This window comes from Saimiri boliviensis, chromosome 14, assembly GCF_048565385.1.
Source record: "Saimiri boliviensis isolate mSaiBol1 chromosome 14, mSaiBol1.pri, whole genome shotgun sequence".
Lineage (NCBI taxonomy): Eukaryota > Metazoa > Chordata > Mammalia > Primates > Cebidae > Saimiri > Saimiri boliviensis.
The window spans coordinates 51555700-51572301 of record NC_133462.1 but is presented as its reverse complement, the minus strand read 5'-3'; the positions used below and the strand labels follow the sequence as shown (position 1 = coordinate 51572301).

General features: G+C 52.8%; 1 protein-coding gene across 1 annotated transcript in view; it reads right to left on the bottom strand.

Moving 5' to 3' along the window:
- Nucleotides 1-16602, bottom strand: part of CACNA1S (calcium voltage-gated channel subunit alpha1 S) — a 75580-nt gene that overhangs the window by 55056 nt on the left and 3922 nt on the right. The window contains exon 3 of the mRNA XM_003938254.4: nucleotides 1593-1732. Coding sequence (XP_003938303.2) covers nucleotides 1593-1732 — 140 coding nt within the window. The remainder of the gene's footprint in view (nucleotides 1-1592; nucleotides 1733-16602) is intronic.

Sequence of the window (16602 nt, the reverse complement as noted above, 5' to 3'; positions counted from 1 at the left end):
TTATCCTTTGAAATCTACCTCAAATTCCTTCACCTCCGAATCCTCCTGACGGAAGAACTCCCGGGGACACATTGCGTACGAAACAATGACGCACTGTGAGGTATTGCTTTCTGCATTCTACTATTCTGTATGCATTTGGGTTGGCTTCCAGCTGGGGCAGTCTGTAAAAGGCAGAGGCCGATTCACAGAATTCTTCTATTTTCTCCACTGAGCCGAAAGCAGCACTGGATGCTCAGCAGGTAACCAACACCATCCTCACAGAACCGAAGGACAGCATGCTGGCTAAGCACGCAGCCTCTGGAGCCCAGACTGCTTTGGGCTTGAATCCCAGCACTGGCACCAGTTACCTGTGTCACCTTGGACAAGTTGCTTGGCTTTTCTGTTCTTTAGCTTCCTTATTGATAAAATGAGGAAAAACAGGATTACGAGGAGAATTAAATGAGATGGTACGTGTAAGCACATATTAAGTGCTTGACAAATGCTATTGTTATCAGCACATGGTAGTTACTCATGGTAATGCTTTGGGGAGAGTTACGTTCCCTCCAAATTCACGTGCGGAAGCCCTAACCCCCAGCACCTCAGAAGGCGGTTGTATTTGGAGACACGCTGTTTGAACAGGCTCTAATATGAAACGAGGTTATTGGGTGGGACCCTCATCCCATTTGCCTGGTCTCCTTATAAGAAGAGGAACTCTAGCCGGGCGCGGTGGCTCAAGCCTGTAATCTCAGCACTTTGGGAGGCCGAGGCGGGTGGATCACAAGGTCGAGAGATCGAGACCAACCTGGTCAACATGGTGAAACCCTGTCTCTACTAAAAATACAAAAAAATTAGCTGGGCATGGTGGCGCGTGCCTATAATCCCGGCTACTCAGGAGGCTGAGGCAGGAGAATTGCCTGAACCCAGGAGGCGGAGGTTGCGGTGAGCCGAGATCGCGCCATTGCACTCCAGCCTGGGTAACAAGAGCGAAACTCCGTCTCAAAAAAAAAAAAAAAAGAAGAGGAACTCTAGACACAAAGACATGCGAAGGATGTGCACACGCACAGAGGAGAGACCGTATGAACCCAACCCTGCCCGCGTCTCGACCTTGAACTTCCAGCCCCAGAACTGTGAGAAATGGATTCCTGTTGCTTCGGCTTCCCAATCTGTGGAGTGTTATTGTGGCAGCCCTAGCAAACTAATACAGGCTAATAAGTGTCCGTTTTTGTGCACCCAAATAACAGGTGCTCGGTACACGTGCGTGGAAGAAACTGATAAACATCGGAGGCTGAGAAACTTAGGAGCATCCGGAAACCGCTGGCCAGTGGAACCACCCACATCATTTCCCAAAGTGTGTGATGGGGGAAGGAGAGCGGAATTTATAGCATCTGGCCGGGGAAGGAGATTGGGACTGGCAGGCGGGGTGGGACAATGGTCCCTGCTCCACCAACATGGACAGCACCTTTGCCCGGCCGGCCTCTAACAGAGGTTGCTCCATGCAGCAGTTGGTATGACTCTGGATTCCCACCCCTCCTCTGAGATGCTGGTGGTGGTGGCAGTGGGCACAGAGTCCTCAGAGAGGGTCTGACCTCCAGTCCCCCACACCCAGCTCTCACCCCAGGAAGACAATGGTGAAGTCCAGCACATTCCAGCCACTGCGTAGGTAAGCGTCCTGGTGGAACAAGAACCCATAGGCGATGATCTTCATGGCGGCTTCAATTGAGAAGACGATGAGGAAGAAATACTCCAGCTTCTCCTGTGGGGGCAAACGCAGTCACAGCTTGCCTCTTGCTCTCTCAGTGCGCCCTTGCTCCCTTCCCTGCAGCCACGCTGGGGCCCCTGCTGCTGCTCAGGCACACCTGCCTCAGGACATTTGCACTCGCTGGGTTGCTCACCCCCTTCACCCCTACACACCCGCACATTGCCACTCCCTCACTTTCCACAGGTCTTTACTCAAAATTCCTTCACTGAGGCCTTCTCTGGCCACCAAGTGTATGCAAAGCATCTCCAGCATTTCATGGTCCTCTACTCTGCTTAATTTGGTCTTCTTAGCACTTACCCTTAGCTTAAATACCATATATAAAAATATATTATATTATAATAAATATATATATAATGTATTATATATAGAATCTTGTTCATTATCTCTTTTCCCCACTAGGTTATAAACTCCATGAAGCATGGGGATTTTTTTTTTTTAAGACAGGGTTTCACCATGTGGGTCAGGCTGGCCTTGAACTCCCAACCTCAGGTGATCCGCCTGCCTTAGCCTCCAAGGTGCTTGGATTACAGGCGTGAACCACCACACCAGGACGAAGCATGGGGATTTTTGTCCTTTTTTTTTTTTTTATTACTTGACTTCCAGGGATTAGAATTGGTTGAATAAATGAAGGATCTGAGGTTCCCAAAATGACAGTCCCCAGGTGGTTTCTGGTTTGGGCACCTTTCTTCTCCCATCGTGCAGGGGATGGACGGTAGGAGATGGGGGTGGATCTCCCGGGACTCCCGATGCTGGGCGGCGTTGCTCTTTCATTCATTTTCCCTTCAGGTTCCCTGCTCATCCCAGCTGCCCTCACATGGGCTTCCTTTAGGCAGTCCCTTAAGGGCATGACACTATTAGCAGGGTGAGTGGAGTGCGGGTTCACCGTATGGGGAGAGCACAGGTACGAGGCTGAGGTTTCAGCTCAGCCCCACCTGCAAAAGGCCTTGCCGGCACTCCAGGCCCTGTCCTCATAGCCTGATCCTCTCAGTTACCCTATCCTTGGCCACGTCACCCTTCCCCTCTTCTGGGCCCAGGCGAGAGCTATTTCTAACTGAGAAAGCTGGTCTCTCTTGTCAGGACTCCAGGCTGAAACTGCTCTCTTTGCAGCCATCTGAACCCTAGCTTGGCAGCTTCTAAGAGCTCTGGCTCCCAGACCTCTCCAGCCAAGCAAAGCCTCCCGAGGGGCACTGACCCAGCCGGCCGCCTAGGTCAGGCTGCAGCACAGCTCAGCTCCAGGAGGTGTGTGTGTGTGTGTGTATACAGATCCCTCCTGATTGGTGCTTCCTGGAGTCACACAACAACAGAGTCTGTACCCCCACATCCCAGCCCCCATCACCATTAGTCTCCAGTGCTCACACCCCTGGAAGCATGTCCTGGGACCAGGGGCCCTCCCCATCAGCACACTGTGGAGGCGAGGAAAAACAGGCCCTGAAATAGTTGCAGTGTTCACAGGCTGGGCAGCCAGCCATGAGCACCGGAAAACTGCCTGCACCTGCCGCTGCCTGTCTGGCCGCAGCCTGGCTCGGAGAGAGCTTGTCCGGGGCTGTGGGCTTCGGATGAGGTCACTCAGTTTCCTCAGCCTGCCAGTTCCCAGGCCCGCCTCTTTCCACCATACTCCCTCCAGTCCAACCCTGGAATGCCTGGAATTAAAACTCAGTACCATACAATCCCTCTCTGTGCGCACAGCATGAGCCCTTGTTCCGGATCACAGGGAAGAGGGATATGTCCACTCTTGCATCATAGGAACAGTGTCATCAATGTCACACTGAGTTGGCCGACAGCCTCTGCAGCCTGGGCTCAGTCATCCATGGAAAACTGAGGGATTAGTCATTCCACAGATATTTATTAAGCTCCGGACTGGATGCCCTGGGTAAGACCTGGCTGTCTCCCCAAGATCAAAGTCATCCCAATTTCCTGTGACACCCCTCAGAGTCCACCATGGGCAGGTGGGAGACAGTAGATGTATGGTGCGATGGTTCTCACCAGCTCGGCTGCCTTGGGCAAGTTCCTAAGCCTCTGTGAACCTCGGTTTTCTCATCTGTAAAACTGAGATAATGAGAGCCACCTGGAGGAGTCATGGTGAGGATTAAATGGCACCTTGTAAGTAAGCGTCTGCCCTTGTCTGGCATGCACCGAATGCTGAACCCATCACAGCTACTCTCACGAGACACCTGGCTCTTGGTGAAGGTCTGTTTTCTGCCTACACTGTGTCCTACTGGTTTCCATTATGTTCTATTGGTTTTCACGGAGCTGTTGTTGTCACGTCTGTGAGCGGTCACTAGGGCTTGGCTCTGATCCATCTCACACTCAGCATGTCGGAAACAAAACTCCACCTCCTGATAGAGCTACCCTTCCTCATGTGTCCCTCTCTCAGCCAAAGGCACTCAGTGGCCCAAGCCAGAACCCCCCAGGGGCTTTCTGGACTCCTCCTCCCTCTTGCTCTCCCCAGGTCCCAGCGTCCAGCAGATCCAGGCCATTCCAGCCCTACCGCCTCCTGCAGCCAGCCCCGCCTCTTCGCCTGTTCCCGCCCTTGCCTGCTCTTCCCTGTCTGCAGTGATCCTCGGCCATCCACATGTCCGCCCTGAGGCCTTCTCCCTACAGACCTGGCTGCTGCCTTGCCTGCAAGTCTTCAATGATTCCACAACACTTACCAGAAGAATCCAAATGCTGCCCGTGGCATGCAAGGTCCTCCATAACATGAGCCCTGCTCATCCCTCTGGCCTCCCCACTGGCCTGCTGCTCACCCCGTTACTCACATGGAATGACTTGCGGGTCCCCTAGCTCTCCAGCTCCGCCAGCTTTCACGTTTGCTCACCCCGGCCCCTCCGCCTAGAGGGTATCCGAAGCCCACTGCCCAAGTAGACCTCTTGCCTGTTACAACCCTCTGACCCCCCACCTCCCGCAGGGAGCACCCGCTCTGTGTCCTCCCCATCCCCTGTGACCCTCGGCTGCTCTTTGCTGCCTTCTGCCAGACTGCAGCCTCCTTGAGACCATGTCGTTCTCAGGTGTGTTCCTAACTGTGGGGATTCTCCGTGGCTCCTCCGCCCCAAGAACAGGAGAGAGGGGACATTCCCCCATCAGTAACAGCATTTGGGCATGAGGGCCAGGGTCACTCTCTAAAGAAGGCTTCTCATAGCTGCAGCTGGTGGTGGGTGAGGGGAGGTTGTATGGCTTGAAAAGCTCCCCCCAAATGGTGACTCTGATACCCCTTCACCAGGGGCCTGTGTTTCCCTGACACAGCTGAGAATATTTCCAGCTCAGGGCCTCCGCCCTTGCTGTTCTCTCTGCCTGGAATGCTCTTCCCCTGATAGCCACGCAACGCACTTTCTTCTTTCAGGTCCCAACTGGAATGTCACCTTCTTGGCCCTCACACTCCCCCGCTGTCTATCTTCTTAGCCTGATTTACTTTTCTTTTCAGCTGTTGTCAAAACTTGTCTCGCTATATATTTGTTCATTCATTTGATCCGTCTTCCTGACCTGAATATAACATCCATGAGAGCAGGGACAGCTCGGTTCACTGCTGTGTCAACTGCATCTGGAACAGTGCCTGAAAGTGCTGGGATGGAATGAATGAACCAGGGTCCCAGGGCTCTGCTGCTGGAGGGGCAGGCATGGCCGCACACTGCAGCTATCACTCTGAGACGCGGTCAGTGTAGGCATTGAGTAAGCATTTGGAGAATCCTATGGTAATCTGCAGTCACTTCCATGCATGCGGGTGGACTATAGACCAATCTGGGTTTGTCAAAGTCACATGGTGAGTCCCAGCTGGCACACGCTGTGAAGGGTTTCCATGCAGTAGCACCATGTATCAGGCCGTGATGGAGTAGAAATTTAAAATGAGAAACTGCAAGGCGCAGTATCTCACGCCTGTAATCCCAGCACTTTGGGAAGCCGAGGCGGGCAGATCACAAGGTCAGGAGTTCAAGACCAACTTTGCCAATATGGTGAAACCCCAACTCTATTAAAAATACAAAAGGATAAAAAATTTAAAAATCAGCCAGGTGTGGTGGCAGGCACCTGTAGTCCCAGCTACTCAGGAGGCTGAGTCAGGAGAATCACTTGAACCCGGGAAGCGGAGGTTGCAATGAGTTAAGATTGTGCCACTGTACTCCAGCCTGGGCGAGAGAGTCAGACTCCATCTTAAACAACAACAACAACAACCCCTCATAGTAAAAAGAACCAGCTGTGGTCTTTCCCCACAGATCATCTGAGAAGCTCTGCCCCGGAATGCATCATCCTGTCTGGCACCCAGGAGGCTCTCAAGCAGTGTTTGTTGAATAAATGAACAACGGAAAGTCACAATCTCTGCTCACCTTCAAACCAGGTGCAGCCTTGGGATCTGCATTCCTAAGAGGAGACACTGGACCTCAGGCTCTGACCCCAGAGCAGGGGATCAGTGCCTGTCCCTGACCCCGGACCTCTGAGCTCAGGGGAAGACAGTGAGCCCGCCGACTTTAGGAGGCGACAACTCCCTTACCTCATGCCCCAGCAAGGACCTTTGTTACCAAATGTCCCCTTCAAGGGAATTCTCGTCCTTCCCCCATAGACAAGCCTCTAACTGGTGCACCCTGGGGCCACACTTAGCTGGAGGTTGGCACCCCTGATGCACAGGCCTCTCACTTGCTCCCAGGGACGTTGGAGCCAGGCACTCCCAGAATCTTGGGCTTAGAAAAACAGGGCTGCAATCACCTTACCCTTCCACTGCCTCTATTTCTAGGCTGAGTCTGCTGTCTCCAAGGGTCAGCCAGCCCTGAATGCTTCTCCTCCCCTGGCCTGCATGGGGTTTTGTGGGAAAATGATGAGAACTGGTTGGGCTTCCCTCCAAAGGCATCTGCCCAGCGCCAGTCTCCCTGTCTGGGACCACAGAGGCAACCTTCTGCAACTTCCCCTGCAATCCTACCCCTAGCACTGTGGCCTGGTCAGGACTCCAAGCTCCCGGGCTCCCCATGTCCCACCCCCTGGAGAGTTCTGAGGTCTACAGAGCCCACTGAAGGGACCTTACTGGGCTGGCCTTGGGAGGGACTGGCAGAGGCGGCAATGTGGCTGCAGTGGAAGGGCTCCCTGGGAAGGTGCTCTCCTAACACATGACTGCCTGTCGCCTGGGCTTGAAAGTCTCCTTCCTTAGGGTCAAGGCAGGGTTACCTGCCCAGGCACAAATCTCACTGGAGCAGGGAGGCATTGGACTCTCATCTGTTGTTAACTCTTTAAGGCACATGTGCTGCAAGGAGGCAAGGTAGATTTGGGGCAGGGGGAGGGAGCCCAGGGGGCTTGCAGGGAGCTTAGGCTGGGGTGGAGGACGGACATCCTCAAATGTCCCCTCCCTCTTAGGGACCTCACAGGAATCTCTCTATGCAGGCTGGGCAGGTGCTACTATTACAAGACAGTTTTACAATATCCATGATTGCTTTCCTCCCGGAACCCCGCACTTTCCTGCACCCTTAAGTTGACAGCAGGGCTGGGCCCCCTTGCTTCAGGATGGGTTTCTGGCAGAGTCCCGGGGTTTTGTTTTCCAAAGCCTGAGAATCCCCACAGCATTGGGAGGCCTCAAGGGTAGAGCTCATAGTTTGAAGGTGTGGCAGGATCTGGGAGTAAGCCCTGGGGCCCCCAAATCGAGAACCCAGCCTCGATTCCTGCCTTAAGAAGGGTGCAGGGGACCTATGACCCTGTCCACTGCGCACTGCCTGAGACCCAGGGCCTGGGCACATCCCTGGCAGGTGGGATAACAGAAAGCACCAGAATAGCTGCAATTATCCCTCTCCATCCCAGATGGATATTTGCTCAGGATCCACGGAAAGTTGGTTCACAGGAAAAAACATGTCATCTCTTGCACACCTCAGTTGTGGACGGAGGTTCGGTCCGCTGTGCTTCGTTTCCTGTTTCACAGAGGAGGGAAGTGAGACGGGAATGGAGGTGTCTGCCAAAGGCTAGGAGACCCTGCCTGCCTGCCATAACTGAGGCCACAGCGTTTCTGGGAGGCCGGCCTGATGTGCTGGCCTCTATGGCCACGCCGCACACTGGGTGTCCAGGGCCCTGGCGTCTCTACGACCACCTCAGCCTCCAGGTTTGGAAGATGACCCGCTGAGGAGTGAGGCAAGTGGCTATGTTTAGCCCAATGAACACTCACCCAAATAGAAGGAGCTGGAATGGGTCTCCCTTGCCAGCCTACCTTCTCACAGACGTCCCATTTTCCTCTTCCATTTCCCCCTTCCCTTCCCTGCACAGCGCTTCCCTCACCAGAGAAGCAAGCACCCCCAGATCTGGGCAGGCCAGGCACACCAGGGCTGACTAGACAGAGAGACAATGGGGCTCAGGGTGCCAGGAGGGGTCTGTACGCGGAAGGGGGCTGACAGAGGAGGGAGGCCAGCGCTGTCCTGGGTAATGAGGATGACAGCTCAGCTTCAGTAAGCACCCACTTACTCGCCAGGCCCTGTTCTGGCCACATGCATACATTTAATCCTCACCGAAACCTTATAAGGTACTTTTGTTGCTGCTGTTGTTGGCTTTTCAAGTTTTTATTCGTAGACATTTTTGTATTAAAAAGAAAAGTAATCATCACAGATTACCAAGGGCGAAGGTAGGAGTGGAAGAATGAATGAACACTTCGCCCAGAAAGCAGATTCTCTCAATAGCGTTCATGTCATAATACAAGCTCATCCGAGCATTTTACATTCCTTTTTTAAAAATGTCCTTTTAAATGTGATATTCTAGCACGTAGGAAAGATCATGTACTACGAGTGTAAAATGGAAATTTCTCCGCGAAGCCAGATAAGCTTTCCTCTCCAGTGAGAAACGGGCTATATCCGAAGTTCTGAAAAGTTCTTATCTTCTCTGCCATGAACGTGGCTGAAGGGGGAGAGGCTGCGGCCAGGGGAAGATCCAGGGACCCTTCCACACACGAGGCCCTCTGGGGTTCCATCCAGGAGGGTGTCGATCACCCAGATCACTCTACTCAGGCTTTTGGCAAAAAACAACCCTCACCCTCCTCCTCACTTCCAGGGACCTCTGAGCTATATCTTTTGTAAAATCAGTTATCAGGAAAGGGGGGAAAAAGAGCTAGGACGGAACAAAAGTAAAACACTTAGCAACTTTGACATAGGGGCTCAGCACCTCTACCCGAGCCGAAGGGGTTCCGGCCGGGGCAGGGCCGGGAGATCCTTCCCTACTGGTAATGCGTCTGCTCCCTGGTGCAGGAGAGGGCGAGAGAGACCTGAAAGCAGGGCTGAGGCACACAGACCTTCAGATGTCTGATGCCCAGAGGTTGTGCTGGCATGGACCAGCCTTGGGAGCCTGCAGGATGAACAGGGCAATCTGGGCAGGCTGCTGCTTGGTGTCTCAGGTCTTGGAGCCCCATGGGAGGATGGCGGGTGTGAGGTGGCCAGACCTGATGGCCCTGCCATGATGGCTACATCGGTCCTCAATTCAAGTGTCTTCAGAAAGTGGAGACGTAAGCTAGTTTTTGCAACATTGACTCCTAATAAGTCAAGGAGGAGGAGGAGGAGGAGGAGGAGGAGGAGGAGGAGGAGGAGGAGGAGAAGGAGAAGGAGGAGGAGGAGGAGAAGGAGAAGGAGAAGGAGAAGAAAAGAAAAAACATCCCCGCTCCTCCACCAGCCTACGTTGAGATGAAGTCCTCACCTCTCTGCCCCAAAGGGGCTTCCTCTTTCAAGGGTGTGTGTGAAGCATGCAGCGGCCCCCTGGCCTGGGAGTAATCTCGAGACGAGAACGGTCTTTCCCCACACCCCAGGGCTTCCTTGTGCCTCTGAGCCCAGCAGAGGATGAACACTGAGGTTTCTGTGGTGCTGGATACAGCACAGGGCTACGTGACCTGAAGGCAAGACAGGGGAAGTAAAGGGAAGGAGGAGGGGGTCCGGGAGCCCAGTGCTTGGCGCAGTGTAGGGCACGCTCCAGAGTGGACAGGGAGAGGCCTCGGATCCCAGTGTCACAGCAGAGGCCGGATGCTCCTCTAGGTTCAAGGTGAATAGGTCACAGGAACTGAGATGAGCTTCTCACATACAACCACTTTGAGGGCAAAAGCAGGGAAGGGTATGGGGTGAAAGCAACAGGGTGCCCAAAGAAAGGGGTAAGCCTGGAATACGGTCTCCTACTCCCAGCCCCTGGGCCCAACAGAGGAACCAGATTGAAAGGAGGGCCCAACACATTTCCATCAGTCAGCAACAGGACCACAGACCTCCATGCTGCCCAGCTCCCGCTGAGAGTGGACACGCAGCTCTACCCAAACCCCACACGCATCCCGGTCTATGGGGGCCGTCCATCATTCTCCCCAGCTTCTGTCTAAGGTAGGTACTCTTAGCCCCATTTTCCTGACAAGGAAACCAAAGCACAGAGGGATTAATTTCTCTCCAGAATCACAGAGCTCCCAAGAGGCAAAGCCTGATATAGACAGACAGTTTGATTCCAGTCTCAGCCACCATGCCAGCCAGGGGAGGGAGAGAAACAGCGTGCCTGGGACCTCTGGATACGTTTGTCAGATCCTGCCCTCAGCTCAGGTCCGTCTTTACCCCCTGAAGCTTGGGTTCAGGGTGACTTCAGCTGTGAGCTGTTAGTGCTGGGAGGGCAGAGAAGGAAAGGAAGGAACATTTACTGAGCAACTTCTGCGTGCCAGCTCTGACACGCGGTTGCTGTACTCAAGGATGTAACAGTCCCGAAAAGAAAGATATCGTGGACCAGCCTGAACAACATGGTGAAACCTCGTCTCTACTAAAAATACAAAAACAATTAGCCAGGTGTGGTGGTGTGTGCCCACAGTCCCAGCTACTCAGGAGGCGGAGACAGGAGAATTGCTTGAACCTGTGAGGTGGAGATTACCATGAGCCAAGGTTACACCACTACACTCCAGCCTGTGCAACAGAGTGAAACTTGGTCAAAAGAAAGAAGGAAGGAAGGAAGGAAGAAAGGAAGGAAAGGGAAGGGAAGGGAAGGAAGGAAGGAAGGAAGAAAGGAAGGGAAAGAAGGAAGGAAGGAAGAAAGGACAGAAGGAAGGAAGGAAGAGAATAAATTGTCCTCTGTTCACAGATGAGGTTGAAGTAATGGAGGTTTTGAGTTCAGGAAGCTGCCATCCACAGTCTAGATCGTAGGCAGGTTGGTTTGACTTGAGAGCCTGTCCTTTCCTGAGACTCCCCGGGGAGACAGCAGAGCTTGGGCAAAGCGTCAGGCTTTCCTCCAAGGCTTGTGTTGTTCAGCTATTACAGCGTCTGCAGCCCCTGGCCCTGGTGTGAAGGGGCATGGATTGGGATGTGGGGAGAAGCTAAGCCCTGAAAGGGGAGGTGAGTCCTTGCCGCGGGGCTCCCAGGGGGGTCTAAAATCCAGGCTTTCATTCATTTCCACAGACCCTTTTTGGGCACTGTCACTTCTCTGTGCAGTAGTCCAGGCTCAAACCACACTGTGCTCTGCAGGGCCGGGATCTCTGAAGGGTGAGGCCAGAGCTGCGGTCCTTCTGAGGCCCCAGCCTCCCCAGCTGGTGAGTGGAATGGACTGCTGACCGACAAAAGTTGGTGAGCACATTCCAGACCCTATAAAAAGACAAGCCCCCTGGCTGCCAGAGGCTTAGGCTCCAGCCTCCTGGAGGACATTGCAGCAACTTGAACCCCAGGAATGCGTCGGCCTGGTGGAGCTGGCTGATGCCTGAGGGGTGGGCAGCGCCCTGCAGCCCAGGAGGGGCCAAATGGGCAGCCATCCTGCCCAGCAGTCCTGCCCTGCCCTGCCCTGCCCTCAAGGCCAGCAGGCACCATCTACTTAAAAATCTAAATTATCCAGAACTTGGAAATAAAGCAAAGAGAGGGCTCCATATCTTTGTAATCTCACGTTGGAGCAGTTTATAACAGGCCTGGCCAAGGAGTATCTAATTGTCCGGGTCAGGGGTTCTTAACCTCAGCCCTAATGATGTTCTGGATACTTCTTTGTTAGTGGGAGGGGCCTGTCCTGTGCATTGCAGGGCTCCTGCCTCTACCCCACTAGATGCTAGCAGCACACATCTCCGATCCCCCCCCCCCAACAATTCTAGTTGTTGACAAATGTCCTCTGGGACAGAACTACTGCCCCTCCCCAATCCCTTGAAAATCACCGACCTAAGGGGACAATGTAGCTTTGTTTAACTCTCACTATTCTATCCCCTAGAAATGCAAATGAATTCTGCCTGATAGGAAGAGCACTCCAACTGTTACCGTTTTATTGCCCTGGAGGACATTAACCAGCTTGGTATCTAACCTAGTGATCCTATCCCATCATTCTTTTTTTTTTTTTTTCAGATGGAATTTTGCTCTGTCACCAGGCTGGAGTGCAGTGGCATGATCTTGGCTCACCGCAACCTCCACTGCCTAGGTTCAAGTGATTCTCCTGCCTCGGCCTCCCAGGTAGCTGGGACTACAGTCTCATGCCACCAAGCCTGGCTATTTTTTTTGTATTTTTAGTAGAGACTCGGTTTCACCGTGTTAGCCAGGAAGGTCTCGATCTCCTGACCTTGTGATCCGCCTGCCTCGGCCTCCCAAAGTACTGAGATTACAGGCATGAGCCACCTCGCCCAGCCCCATCCCATCATTCCTTCTCCAGATTCATAACTTCTGCTTCTCTAATCCCCTTTAACCCAGCTTCAGATGCCTGCTTGTTCTCTTTTGAGCTGAACTAATCTTTGATATGTGTTTTTTCTATATTTTACTCACAGTTGTGTTTTCACCTTTTGAACATCATACTTTGACATAGGATTGGTTTGAGGGTGAAATGAGATAATGTAGCAAAAGCAATCAGTTTCTCATCTCTGCCCAATCATTAGCAAGTCTGATTATTGTTTCTGCTTTTCCATGTTGGTCTCCTCTGCCCGGCCTAGGCTGGAATGGTGACCCTGCCCAGCAGAGGACGGAGACCTGCCCACGGAGCCACATGGGCCTGTGCTGTGATCTGACCTCTCTGCTCTATACAAGTGAGAAAAATGAAAGTACCTGCCTCGTGGGCATTCAGTGTGATAACACATACCAAACACTGGAACAGTGCCTGACAACAGGCAAGTCATCGGCAAATATTGAATGTTGTTGTTGCTGCTGCTGCTGATTTGCTGGAGGACTGGGGAGGGGAGACCAAGAAAGCCACCAAGGAAAGTTAGACGCTTCAAGGAGAGAAGACACGGAGGTGAAGAGAAACCAGGGACAGGCGATGGGCAGGGTGCAGAGGAACTCTTTACCTGAAATGATCCTGTGGCGTAACTGTTGGGGGTTAGACCCTTTGGATCTAGAACAACCTGGGGTCTCTGTGGCTACAGGCATTTTGGCTGCTGAGCCCGCTCAGAGGCACTGCGGGGCCTGCGTGATCAAAGTGCCTTCTGTTGATAGAAAAAGCACTACCACTTAGAAGGTCGTCACTCATCCAGCGACTTCTCTCAAGTATACAATATCATCCCTATTTTATAAACGAGGAGACGGAGGGAACAGAAAGGTCACAGCACTTGCCTAAGATCACACAGCTAGCGCGTGAGTGGGCCTGGTCTCAAAAGCAGGTTCTAGCTTCAGAACCCATTTTTATAACTACCATGCCACAGTGGGCTGATTTCAGAGCCCGTTTCTTCAGCCACTGTGACATCCCACAAGTGGCCAGGACGTCAGCATCCTGCGTCCTTCTCTGGCCACCCTCTGGCCTGCTGCATATTCCCAGGACTCTTTGCTCACTCTGGGCCTCAGTTTCCTTTTCCGTTCAGAGAGGATCCTGGGTTTTCCCACTGACACAGGGCAGACAGACTCAGAGGGTGCCTCAGCCCCAGGAAACTCATCCATGTCTATTACCCTCAGCCAGCGCTGGCAGAGGGATATGGGAGACACTCCCAGGGGAGCCCATTCCCACAGACAGCAACCATTTCCAGACCCTTTTCAGGGAGCCTTTCTTGCCCGTAACCATCCCCGCCCCAGCCAGTCTGGAATGTACCAAAGTGAGGAAACCCCTGTCATAAAACGCTCAGACCTGCAAATCCAGTTACCCTTCAGAGGACACAGGCACCTGTATCTCCACATGTCTAAAGCCGAACTCACCACATCCCTCCTCCCCACCCCACCTGCAGTCTTGGTAGGTGGCGCTGCCATGTGCTCTGTCCCCTTCTGACACCCGTGTCACCCTTGCCCGGCCCCCACACTTGCATCCCCGCATCCAGTCCTCACCATGAATTCCACCTGGCAGGTCTCACAGCCACCTGGCAGCCATCTTTACCATCGCCATCTTTACATCGGCCCAGCCCTCCCCCCCCGCACCGTTTTCTGCTTGGATGACTTCCCTGGGCTCCCTGCCCTGTCCCCTACTTCCCATCCCACCCCACATCACCCCAATCCATGCCCTACATGGGGCCTGAGAGACTTTTCTAAATCCCCACCTGACCTCTCCGTCTCTTGCCTCCAGCCCTTTGCCCATGTGGCTTCCTCTGCCCAGAGTCCCCTCTCCTGCTTGGCCTCCAACAACGTGCTCCCTCACAGCCAGGCCACATAAGGGGGGGACCCAGTATGAGTGAAAATGTGGCCCTTCGTGTTCAAACAGTAGGAAATAAGTGCTGGTGAAGGCACTAAATGTAAAGCTTTTCCTTTCTTTCAGCCCCTTTCTCCGCCTACCAGGGTGTCTTTTGATTACTGTTCAGTGTTGTGCAGGGCAAGCGCAGACTGTCACGGGCACCTCCTCCCAATCTGCCCCCTCCCCCCTCACCATCCCGCCACCCGACATCCTGTGCCCTGGCCGGAAGGGGAGGTGTGGAGCCAGGCATCTCCCCTTCACTCAGACCCACCGCCTCAGCCCATAGTGGACATTTGGCACCCAAGGGTGTTGCAATCTCTGCTTCCTGGGAGACACTAAGTACCCAGAATGGGGATGGGCCTTAGAGGCTCAACCTCATAGGGTCATTTACTGCAGCACGTCAGCCCAGGGTAGAGACAACCAGAGACATGTCCTTCTCTGAGACACTGTCCTTTCCTGAGACACGACCCTTCCCGTCCTCCCACTCAGGCCTCTGCCAAGTGGCCCAGGACTCCAGAGGTCAAAACATCAAGCTGAGAGCCCCTCCTTAGAGGCAGGAGATGGCAGAAGGCAGGACCTCTCGTAAGCCAAGGCTCCAAGCTTGAGGTTCACGTGCCATTTTCCCAGTGGACTTCACTTACAAATCATAAATTCAAAAATAAACTTAATTACAATTTTATACTTTGGCCACAGAGCATTCAAACCCAAATGCGGGGCCCTTCCGAGTACAGGTCCTGGGACTGCATAGGTGGCACCTGCGTGAGCCGGCCCTGTCGTTGACCTTTAGGTCTCAGGTTAAACATCCCGTCCTCTGAGAAGCCTTTCTGATGCCGAGACTAGTTTCGTTTCTCTGCCAATACGCCACTATAATGTTCCCAAGCCTTGAACTTTTCCCATTGCATTTTAACTACTTGTTTAATCGGTTTTATTATATTTCCTTGTTTAATCCATGTACTTAAGCTCTGTGAAGATGGAAACTCTGTCTATCTGGTTCACAGTGGTATCCCCAGTGTGTGCCAGGGCTATGAGAAGCACTAAAGAAACATTCGTTAAATGAATGAGAAAGTTCATTAATAATGAATCATTAGGCCTCCTTTCTTGAAAGCTATGGGTTATTCTGGATGACTGGAAAGACCCTAATCCTTCTCCGACACTTACAAAGCAGCCAATAGGGTAAGAGAGAGACGGTACCTCCTGCCCTCCCTCCTCTGGCTCCTCTCATCTCCCCCTTGCTGGGTTTTGTGGGCATGAACAGTGAGGAGGCCTGAGCTCAAAGCTGGCTGCGTGAGCTTGGGTATCACCAACTTCCTACGGACTTCACAGTGAAGGGGTCAGATTAGGAGGCCTCACTGAACATTCATTTCCCATAGAGCTCTGACATGCCAGGTGACATTTGCTGCTTTGGAAACATTTCTGATTAGGTTTCCCTCTTCCAAGGAACTCATAATCCTGTCTCTGTGAACTCTAGCCCTGACCCAAGGTTTTGCAACTCCAGCCCACAAACTAAAGAAAAACACACACAGGACCACATGAACCAGTTAAGGCAGCCATTTTGCTTCAAGATGGAAGATGACACAACCACTAAGATGTAATTTTTTTTTTTTTTTTTTGAGACAGGGTCTCACTTTGTTGCTCAGGCTGGAGTGCAGTGGCATGATCTCTGCTCACTGCAGCCTCGACCTCCCAGGCTCAAGCAATCCTCCCACTCCAGCCTCCCAAGTAGATGGGACTACAGGTTTGTGTCACCAGGCCCTGCTAATTTAGACAGGAGTCTCTCTATGCTGCCCAAGCTGGTCTCCAACTCCAGGGCTCAAGCGATCCTCACATCTCAGCCTCTCAAATTGCTGGGATTACAGCGTGAGTCACTGCATCCAGCAATGGTATAATTTAATATCCTCCAAGGTGGGGCAGAGTTTGTTGCAAAAGTAGTCAATGTCGTAAGGAACTGAGGCCCAAATATATGAAATCTTGAAGGGTGGGGTAGACCCAGAGCTCTTCTCCCTGCATTCAGGGACACAGAGAACCAAGTCCATGGTGTAGAATGCCCAGACTCTAAGAAATGCCTTCCGGCTGGGCACAGTGGCTCACACCTATAATCCCAGCACTTTGGGAGGCCAAGGCAGGTGGATTCTGAGGTCAGGAGTTCCAGACCAGCCTGGCCAACATAGTCAAACCCCTTCTCTAATAGAACTACAAAAAATTAGCTGAGCATGGTGGGGCGCCTGTAATCCCAGCTACTTGGGAGGCTGAGGCAGGAAAATTGCTTGAACCCGGGAGGCGGAGGGTGCAGTGAGCCAGGATCGCGCTATTGTACTCCAGCCTGGATGACAGTGCAAGATTGTTTCAAAAAAAAAAAAAAAAAGAAAGAAAGA